This window comes from Diospyros lotus, chromosome 4 (genome assembly GCF_014633365.1).
Source record: "Diospyros lotus cultivar Yz01 chromosome 4, ASM1463336v1, whole genome shotgun sequence".
In the NCBI taxonomy this organism is placed as follows: domain Eukaryota; kingdom Viridiplantae; phylum Streptophyta; class Magnoliopsida; order Ericales; family Ebenaceae; genus Diospyros; species Diospyros lotus.
The window spans coordinates 38,095,936-38,106,488 of NC_068341.1; the positions used below are offsets into that span (position 1 = coordinate 38,095,936).

The 10,553-nt window shown below is 34.6% G+C and overlaps 1 protein-coding gene and 1 pseudogene across 1 annotated transcript; one reads left to right on the forward strand and one right to left on the reverse strand.

Moving 5' to 3' along the window:
• The first annotated feature begins 5,970 nt into the window (after nt 1-5,970).
• Nucleotides 5,971-8,254, forward strand: LOC127799828 (2-methylene-furan-3-one reductase-like; annotated as a pseudogene).
• On the reverse strand, nt 8,224-10,257 carry LOC127798744 (RNA exonuclease 4-like). Its single transcript, XM_052332319.1, has 7 exons — nt 10,177-10,257; nt 9,910-10,061; nt 9,709-9,839; nt 9,342-9,553; nt 8,983-9,189; nt 8,782-8,862; nt 8,224-8,697 (listed from the first exon to the last, which is right to left on the reverse strand). The coding sequence occupies exons 1-7, from the start codon at nt 10,197-10,199 to the stop codon at nt 8,451-8,453; spliced, it is 1,053 nt and encodes a 350-aa protein (XP_052188279.1). The 5' UTR covers nt 10,200-10,257; the 3' UTR covers nt 8,224-8,450.
• Between the last annotated feature and the right edge of the window lie 296 nt (nt 10,258-10,553).

A 10,553-nucleotide genomic window follows, 5' to 3' on the forward strand; every position in this document is an offset into this window, starting at 1 on the left:
ATGTGGTTTAGAGGAAAATACGGAATTAAGGGTAACTAATTAAATTATTTGGTAGTGGTTAATCACTATTAATTATCGTATTTGTGGTGATTATTAAATATTTGTGGGTTAAAAGGAAATATTAATTTATTTAGGTGTTTGGAGATTTCAAAAAATGTTTATTTATGTTATTTTTAGAAAATAATTAGTTAATTGGGGAGTATTTAGGGAAAGATTAAAATAAAGTAATTTGGGAGAATTTCTAGAATGTTTGGGGTGCAAGTGTAATAAGTGGAAATAGAAATTAGGGTGTATGTGGAGGTTTTCGGAAGTTAGGGGTTTAAAGTGTGATTTGCGGAGATGGGCTGGGATTCCCTTATATGTATTTATGTATGCATATATGTCGGAAGATGTGGACTGGCCGAGTGATTTGGTGCACGTGTGCGGATGCTGGAGGTCTCGGGTTCAACCCGCAGGAGGCGCGCTCGGCTGGAGGAAAAAGAAATATTTTTGGGGCAGCAAGGGGCGGCCAAAACGGGGCCGTTTTGGGGCGCCAGTGCCAGCCCATTGGGCGGCCACGTAGCGCGCACTGGTGCGCCCCTGCAGCTGCTCTCCCACGCCCTCTGCTTGCACGAAATTTAAGGCCAATTTGGATCCATGTATTTTACCCTATTTTTCTATGGGATTAGATGGCTATTTAATGCTTCAATTGAAGCTAAATTTGGAGGAAAACAGAGAGCTTTCGGAAGAAGAAGATAGCACGTTGAGGCTAGAAATGGAGAGGAATTTGGGAAAAATTGAGGATTAAATCAAGTTTTATTGCGGTTTAATTAGTCGGGTAAGTAAATAATTATGTATTAATAATTTTGTATAGTTAGAATTTAATTATGAGTTTGATTTTATTAATTTTGGGTGATTATGCTATCTTACATATATTAATTTGGTGTGTAAGTATATGTGCACACTAGTGCACTGTGTGTAAGAAGTGAGCTCACTGTGTGCGTGAGAGTGTATATTGCCTTGACTGTGAGAGTGGGTGTGTTGTTGTGAGTGTGCCGATTTATATATATATATATATAAACACAGTGTATGGGCGTGGGAATATTACTGTGTGTGAGTGCAAGGGAATTAAAATAAAAGAAAAAAAGAAATGGCCTTAGCCGTGAATGCATACCAGTGGAGATAAGTATATATATTATTAATCAAGGATATATATTCCCTATGTTTATATTCTAAAAAGGAAGTGATGTTTGCACATTAGTAAGCATTAAAATATTAATATTAATATTATATATTATTATTTCTAATGTATCAATAGTGTTACCATTATTATTATTGGTTCCAGGATTATGGTTATTATGAATGTATTGTTGTTATTGATGTTATTATAATAATGTTACTATGGTATTACTATTATCGTTATTGTTATCAATTTGTGCAGTGGGGGAACAATTAGGGGCGGAATCAGCTAGTAAAAGGAAATCTCCTACTCATCTCCTCATGTGCTTTAATTCCTGTGAGAGATCCCATAGTTTCTTGTATTTTATCTCATTCCTTACTCTAATTCGACACTTAGCTTTATTTATTTTTATTCATTTGCTTTAATTTAAATTAAATCCGGAACTTCTAGAGTTTTATTTGTTGTGTGCCTACGGGGATCCGTATCACCCCTATTCCTTTCGGAATGATGCTGAACCACTTAGAGATTAGGTTCTTAGTGGTGTGGGTTTATTTATGGATTTCTCGGGTTTATTTATGGTTTGGTTAGAGCTATCGAGCAGTGAGGCAGGGGTCGACTGTTTGGTGATGTTGGGGTAGACTATTGTACGGTCCTAAAGTGGATCGTCGAGTAGACACTTCTAGTCACTAGCTGTTGATCGGTGTCGGACATTACTGGCTAGCTCTGCCAGTATGTGATTTATTGCATGATTTGATATGTTGTATTACCGTTCATGGTTTAATATGCACATGGGTACGTGTTGCATGTGGGGATATTCATTTATTGAGTATGCTTGGATAAGGACATTCTAGCATGGTTAGGTTGCATTCTGGCATGGGCATATACATCGCGTGTGGTTTACTATGTGGGCAGAGTATGGCCTGATACCTGGATGTATGGGCGCCAGTGTATCACGTTGATGCTCACTGCGCCATTGCATTTCTATGTGCATTGCATGGTTACTAGTAGTTATTAGTTCTCGGACGGGAAGACTGTTCCGAGGGAGCCTATGGCTCGGGTGTCGGGAGTACCGATATGGACACACGGGTGGTGGGAGCACATACCCGTGATGACGCGGACAGGTTGCTGGAGGTATTTGTTACCATCTAGGGCAACGACAGGTTGGTATGGGACTTGGGTGCTGTGTATCTTATGTGGGCCCCAATGACCGATTTGTGCTTTTATTATGCTATACTATTGTGCTGTAGCATCTCATGGCTTGTGTGTGCTTGAAGTTTGGTGTTATGGGAAGAGTTTATTAGGTTTATACAGCCTTCAGCCTTTTTTTCCTTATGTTTGCTGAGTCTCTCGACTCACTTTGTTTTCTATCATTCCAAGTAGTGTCAGCGTGAGTTAAACGTAAGGGAGTCGGCATCTAGCGGCAAAGTTGGTATGATGTACAGGCAGTCCCGTTAGTCCCTGTCAACTCTGATGGTTGAGTAGGACTTACTCTATTATTTTTGACTGTACTAGGTTATTTCTCGTGTCTCATGTATGTCGGCACATGAGTCTGTATTCATTTATTTACCTGGTGACTGCTATGCTAACGGGGTGCTCATAGTGCATGCATGTTTATATAGCTTTGGTTCCGTTGTTTTAATTCTTGTCTATGCATGCCGGGGTGGTTTTGGTCTTATGTTTTATTCTTTCTCCTTCCGTAAGAGCTCCCGTTCGGGTAGTCCGGGTGGTTGGGATATCCGGGCGGGGGTGCTTACAGCTTCCTTGGCTTGTTCTTCTATTCTTCTTTTGCTTCTAAAAATTACAGTGGTGTAATTGTTTCGCTGGTTAATTTCGTATTGTTCAGGGGATATAGACGGGTGTGAGTGAATCAACATTCTCAGGCTAGAACGAGATGAGGACCACGACGTGATATAGGATAGCTTGTTAGGCCTTCCACATAATGACAAGGATACGATCTTATTATAGAAACAATTTCTATACCCACCTAACATTAACATATAAGTATGTGATTTATTATATTTTATATAATAAAATATCGTATTGTTTAAGATATTCAAACTGTAAATGGTGCACATATTTATTACTTTTATTGTGCATGCCTGTGTAATGTATAAAATTTTTTAAATTTAGCAATACTGCCATACGTGAATGTCAACATATATAATTATTACTATTAACATTGCTTGAAAATAAATAAGGCATAAAGTGGCCAAGGATAGAATCTACAGAGATTGGGATAAGTGAATTCCATATCGTATGAAAAATAGGTTCGCACAAGTAGCGAGATTACACCATGAGAACTAAATTGTAAAAATTTACAATGACCAAAATGCCCTTGACTTCAAAAGTAATAATAATGTAATAATAATCCTATAAAACAGAAAATTTCAGCTGAACATTTTCTCCTCGCCCTTGATATCTTTGGTGCATTACTTTCTTCTTAAAAAGTAGTGTAATTTTACTTTTTAAGGCATAACTGCTTCTTTTAAACACAAATTAACTTTTAGTCAAATCCACATTCATAAAAGAACATGTATTTTATAATTATTATTTCTCTCCGTAATCATATTATTGTGTGATATACGAAAGTCATTGAAAGATGAAAAAAAGGTTAAAAATTCAAAATATCCTATTGAATTAAAAGACGTAAATTTTTTCATAACATGGAGGGGGGAGCTTCCGTGTAAACGCGCATACTAAATAACTTCAATATTCAAAAATTCTTTTGAATATTTTAAGAAAAAGATAAATAATTATCCGTAAAGAATTCTAAATTTAAAAGAATTTCAGAATATTGAGATAAGCATCACCCATAAAGAATTCTAATCTTAATGGGTTTTAAAATATTAAGATTAACGTTATTTATGAGAATCTTAATTTCGGATTATTTCATACTTCTTTATAAATAAGAAAATACTTATTATTGAAAATATACGTCTTTAATATTTATTTTAATATAATCTTCATCTTTTTCAGTATCTGACTTAAATATCAGAGTGTTTGCGTAGAGACCTCTTCGGACTCTCTGACTATTTCTTTCTTGCAGACTAAGACAACTTGACGACGATGTTTTTAGTTAAATAAATTTATTATTGTATTTCGATAATAATATATTATCACTTTTCATAATAAACATTTTAATACATCAATATCTTTTTTAATCATTTTACATATTTATACTACAATAACAATCCATCGTATTATATAAGTAAATATTTTTTTTAATATTATGAAGTATTGTGAATAAAATATTTTTCTAAAATACTCCATTAACAAAATTTGCCAATAATTATTGTATTTAAAAATTTATTAAAAAAAATTATAATTATTAAATCTCACTTAATAAATTTTTATTTAAATGTCTGTTACAGCACATAACGTGAATTATCTCTATAATAAAATATTAACTAAACATTTAATTTTAACGTTAACTTTAATAATTACAATATCATATTTAATTACTTAAACATTAATTTATGAATATTGCATCAACTAGATTTCTTCTTGTGATCGCTTCCTTTTCCCCCCCTTTAGAAGAATCACAGGGTAGTCTGAACAACTGAAGCTAATTGATTGCGAGATTAGGAACTCTCCGTAACATCACTTCTTCAAGTCTTCAACCAACATTAGGTGTAAAAGGTGAAATCTAGGCTCTCCCCGTACTGTTCCACCCACTTGGAAAGAGTTAATTACGGTACACGATGACTCATAAAATAAGAGATATAATGCATAATACCCACAAAAAGTCATCCTCACAAGAGGATAAAACTTCTATACTGCGACTATCATGACCTGAATCTACATCATTGAATATAATCTACTACCCTAAAAATCATCTATGCGAAGCCCGTGAGGGCAAGTCTTCAAGTCTTCAACCAACCTGGATTGAGTACAAGGCTGGTGGAGATTAGGACACAAAAGAGCAGTGGAGAGTGATTGGGTCGGATTAAGAATATTTATGATTTTATATAAGAGTTATTTTGATATTTTTTTTAAAATATAAATAAATATTTATTTTTAATTTTTTAAAATATAAAATTACTAATTAAATTTAAAAAATAAATATTTTTCAATTGATAATATAATCAAATTACTTAACTTTTGTTATGATATAATTGAATATAAATAAGATTTTATTAATTTTAATTTTAAATTTTTTCTTACTGAAATTACAATCACAAGAATGATTAATAGTATTTTAGAAGTTATTTATGTATTTGAAAAAGAATTTATATTTTTTTATAAAATTTAGTAATGCAAGTGGTGTTTTTATTTTTATGATTTTAATTTCTTTTAAAATTTTTAATTCTTAAAATAAATTCAAATCATCAATATCAAAGATTATGTCATATTTTAGAAAGTTTTCAAAATTTAAATAATTTTATTTTTAAATTATCATCATCAATCAATTTTAATTTTTTTATGTTATAAATGAAATTAAAATTATCTTTATATATTTTAAATTATTCAAACTTATTTTGAAAAGAGAAAATTACATAATTAACTAAATATATAAAATAATTACTTCTAAAATATTCTTCGATAGATAATTTTATCTCCTCATTTTCGTTCTCATTAAATTATTATTTTTTAATTATTGATTTATATCTTATTATTTATTATTTAATATTGAAAAATAATTTATTATCTTAATAACATCCTAATATTTATTATCTAATATTAAAAAAATGATCCAACTTAGAGAGTTAGTCACCTCTTATGTAAATGAAACAACATTTGGGCTCTTCTTTTTTGAGCCCTACGCATAGGCCTGACTGGCCTATTCCCTGAGCTGGCCTGCTCCAAGTCATATGAAGGCTTGGGCGCATCCTGAGTACGGCAGCTTCGCCCATGTCTTGAAGCCGCAAAGAAATCTAGCCGTGCCTCCAGTGGAGGATGATCAGGTTCTCGTCAAGGTCGTCTCCGCCGCCCTCAACCCTGTGGACGCCGCCCGGATTTTTGCAGGCAGCCGAGTCTCCTCTCCCTGTAGCTCTCTCTCTCTCTCTCTCATCTTTGTCACGTGGAATTGGTTTCTTGGACTAAAATAAAATATAATCTGTTTATTAGCATCCAGACCTCATTTTATTAGACTTGAAGATCGTATGTTTGAAGCACCACCCTACTCAAACACATAATAATATAATGAAAGTAATACCCCAAGGCCATGGAAAATAATATTATTCACGAATCACCGTTGATTACTTAAGCTACCGGTTCCATGGCTAAGAGCATCACGTGGCATTTCTTACGTCAATTGTAATTTGGCATAAAAACCTCTTTAATGAATACAATAAAATCGTGTCGCACAATTTTTAATCGTTTAATTTGGTGTTAAGTGAATAGTATAACATCAAATTTTATTTTTTATTTTATTTTTAATTTTACCCTTATATAATTTCAAAATAACTTATTCCCTTTACATCCTTTATCACTTTTATTATATTTGTATATTTTGATTAATAATTAAAAATATAAATTAAGTTATTATAAAAAATATATACGGATAAAAATATTTTATTAAGATCTATAAAATGAGTATAATATTGAATATATTTTAAAATATTAAATATATTTTATAAGTATCATGTTAATATAAAATGAATTATTTTTGTCTATAATATGAATTTTTATATTTTAATAATTAATTAATAGAAAAAAATATTCTTAATGCAAAAATTTAATAATATATATAAAAAATAATATTTTCATTAATATTTATTTATAAAATATTCTTTAAAAATTTTCTTTTACACCAATTTGGTACTACAAATCGGAGATAATACTAATTTCGTGTTAAAAATTATGGTATAAATCATTATTAGACACCAAACTAAGCCGTCGCTATTTTTGTGTGTTGTTTCTCTCTTGATTCACGTGAAACAGTTGCAGACAGTTCCGGGCTACGATGTTACTGGCGTGGTGGTTAAGGTGGGAAGCCGAGTGAGGCGGCTCAAAGGAGGAGATAGAAGTCTATGCGAATATAAAACAGAAAGCTTTGGACAACCCCACACACTTTGGCACACTGGCCGAGTACACAGCCGTTGAAGAGAAGCTATTGGCGCTAAAGCCCAGTAATTTGAGCTTCGCTGAAGCCTCCGGCCTTCCTCTTGCCATTGAAACTGCTTTTGAAGGCCTCGAAAGATCTGGATTTTCGGCCGGCAAATCTCTTCTTGTTCTGGGAGGCGCCGGTGGAGTTGGAACTTTCGTAATTCAGGTATTCTTTTTTCTTTGTTCTTGTTGAATATTGTGCCTACCAAATGTTTGATGGATGGAACTCCCATGTTTTCTCTTTCTTTTGCGTCCGTGGCAGCTTGCAAAGCATGCATTTGGTGCCTCCAGAGTAGCCGCCACTTGTAGCTCTGGTAAACTGGAGTTGCTGAAGAGCTTGGGCGTGGATTTGGCCATTGATTACGCCAAGCAGCCTTCAAAGAGCTACCGGAGAAGTTTGATGTCGTATTTGATGCAGTTGGTCAGATCGTAAATCTAGCTATGACTACTAGATTACCGGTTGAGGGATAACAACGACGACAACAAAAATCATAAGCCTTAATTCTATTAGGCAACATTAGGTACATTAATTCTAGACGTTTTGTCATCTTATGCCATATTTACAGGGCAGTGTGAGAAGGCACCGAAGGCTGTTAAACAAGGTGGGAAAGCGGTGGTAATAATAGGCAAAGTGACCCTTCCGGCTTTCATATTTGTGGTGACTTCCAAGTGGTTCTTTGTTGGAGAAACTGAACCCTTTGCTGGAGAGTGGGAAGCTGAAGCCAGTAGTTGATCCTAAAGGTCCATTTCCGTTCTCTCAGACTCTGGAAACATTTTCCCATCTCAAAACTGGCAGAGCCATTGGGAAAATATATATATATATATATATATCCAAATTCCAATCCCATAAGCGAAAGCTTATTGTGTGTGTGTGTTTATTTATGAATAATTTGAGGTGTTGCACTTGCCTGCTTCACTTGATTTCAATTCTTTTACATGGTTCCTTCATTAGAGATTTTGTCTAGTGTTATCTTAGGATCACTATTGAGATTCACATCCACGAAAGACAGATAAAATGTTATTAGATGAGTATTTTCCACAAATAAGTTTATTATAAAGCCACATTATTATCATACCAGGATACATAAATTTTCTTCACGTAGTTATCTTAATACAGCAGAAATTTTCTTCTCATAGTTATCTTAATATAACAGAAACGGCATGAATTTCCTTCGTCAATCGTTCTTGAATCATCTATATATTAGCTTGCTTTTTTGAGTCTTCATGACAAGATCTTCATCATTCAGAAAGTTTCTTTGGAATCCATGCACCAGCAATAGTAATCAGACCTTGAGATTTCCAACAGTTCCTCTGGATTCATCCTTTCAAGCTCGTTTTGCCTCCACTGAGCAAAATTGTTCCGGTTTTGTGGGTCAGTAGCAAGAGGATAATCCTCTGGTTTATGAACTTTGGATCTCATTCTTTGGTAAAGCCTCATCGCTGCTACGCAGTCTTCATAAGGATCTTGTGTTCCAGTTTGAATGTCGTAGCTATAGAACACAGGAATTTTCATTAATTATTCTTGGTACAGTTTATAACGAAGGTTGGTGAAGGAGATGAAGACTGCAGTTTACCCAAGATATGCTTTTGTTAGGTACTTGAGAGAGTTGCTGAGCTTGCTTGTCTTCATCAATGGTGGATACTTGGCTGTGTCCCTGGCAGAAAGTTCAGAAATCAACATCGAAAAGCTCATACACGGTGAATACTAAGGTACAATCTTGTTGCTACAATAACCTGTCGAAATAGTCTTGTAGTTTTCTAGCTCAGCTAATTACCTGATCATTATTGCTGGGTACTCCACTTCTAAACACTTAAGTTCATGATCCAAGGCATGGCCGACAAGAATCCTTGCTCTTCCACCTCTTGAACGTATCTTCCACACCGCTTCTCCATTGCACAGGAAATCTTGAATCTTCCTTGAAGCTTGCCTCAATGGTATTGCATCTCTTAAGAATTCTGGGCGGATGCCTGTTATCTCATACCTTAAAAAAGAATAAAACATTTGGTATTTTGTATTAACTAGGTTTTGTGTAAAAATGTGTTCCTTATTTGTCAACTTACTAGTTATTATTATTATTATTATTATTATTATTATTTCTTAGGTAAATGAAGTTGTCCACTTAGTTTTTAATACCTATAGTTTGTGACTGGAAGGTGAGGCTTGACATAGGTATGGAAGATGATGTTTTCATATTCATCAACGAGGCATATCCTTGCACAAAGATCTAATGAGCCATCACTGCCACCGCCAACCATTTTGCAGGCCAGTGCCACCACCTTGGCTCGACTAGAATTGATCTGCGGGTCCTCGTTAATGCCCAAGTTAGCCATGCTACGAAGAATACCCTGAAAAAATGACATTACAGTGTGTTTTAGAGTAGCAATGGCATGGACATAGAAAAAAGAAAAAAGAAAAAAGAAAGAAGAAAGAAGAAAGAAGAAAGAAGAAAGAAAAATTAGGGTTCATTTGTTGCTTCAATTATGAGTTTGAGGGTTCATACGACATTCATGCGCGACAACTGGCATGTCTCCCGGTGAACCCTAAGAGCGTTGCGGCTGCTGAGGATGGTTAAGCAGAGGTCGCATCCCCGGTCTTTGAATACCCTTTCACATTCAGCCTTTGGCAGCGGACCTGAAAAGAAAACCAAGATAAGAATATAAGCTGAAATTTTTTAGTCTAGCAGTGATTGAAGGTTATGTACCGATGAGATGCTCTCTCAGAGATTCAAATGATCGACAATGTTTTTGGCAAATCCCACAGGTTGGTTCGTGAGCGGAGTGATATGAAATCCTCATGTGCTCAACCAGATGCTCCATCTTGTTGAACTGTCTATAACAGGCAGCACACTTGTTCCTGTACATGCATGGAACTCATTTGTGAGGCATGCGCTTAGATGTTGGAATTGGAAGTAGCTGTTTTGCATTGTACAAGACTAAACATGATTTAGAAAGTAAGAATGAGAAAGTGCCTAAGAGTCTCTGAATTCTCCATTGTTTTGATCTCCACCAAAGCTGCTGCTAACGGAGTGAGGGTATTGCTTAGACGAAAAGAGATGAGGAAACTTGAGGATGGAACTCAAAGATGTCAAGGTATTTATATTGATAGGAGAGGATGAAAAGACCAAAAAGAAAAGAAAAAAAATCTTCCAACTTGAGTTCAAGACGTTATTCCTCCTCAAGGCCATTAAGTAGCCTTTTATTGTTCACGAAACATTCGCGTTCTTCTCTGTCATTATAAAACTAGTTATCATCACCTAGGTGGTAAGTAGCATGGTATCAGAATAAGGATTTGTAGATATTATATTTAAGAGTTTGAGGATGTGGGTTTGATTCTTGACCCGACTTA

Excerpts from the sequence above, each read along its gene's own strand:
- LOC127798744 (XM_052332319.1), bottom strand. The coding sequence starts at position 10,199 with ATGGAGAATTCAGAGACTCTTAG. Across the intron at positions 9,840-9,909 it reads TCTGAGAGAGCATCTCATCG|GTCCGCTGCCAAAGGCTGAA; the intron begins GTACATAACCTT and ends TTTTCTTTTCAG. Across the intron at positions 8,863-8,982 it reads TACCCAGCAATAATGATCAG|GGACACAGCCAAGTATCCAC; the intron begins GTAATTAGCTGA and ends ACTTTCTGCCAG.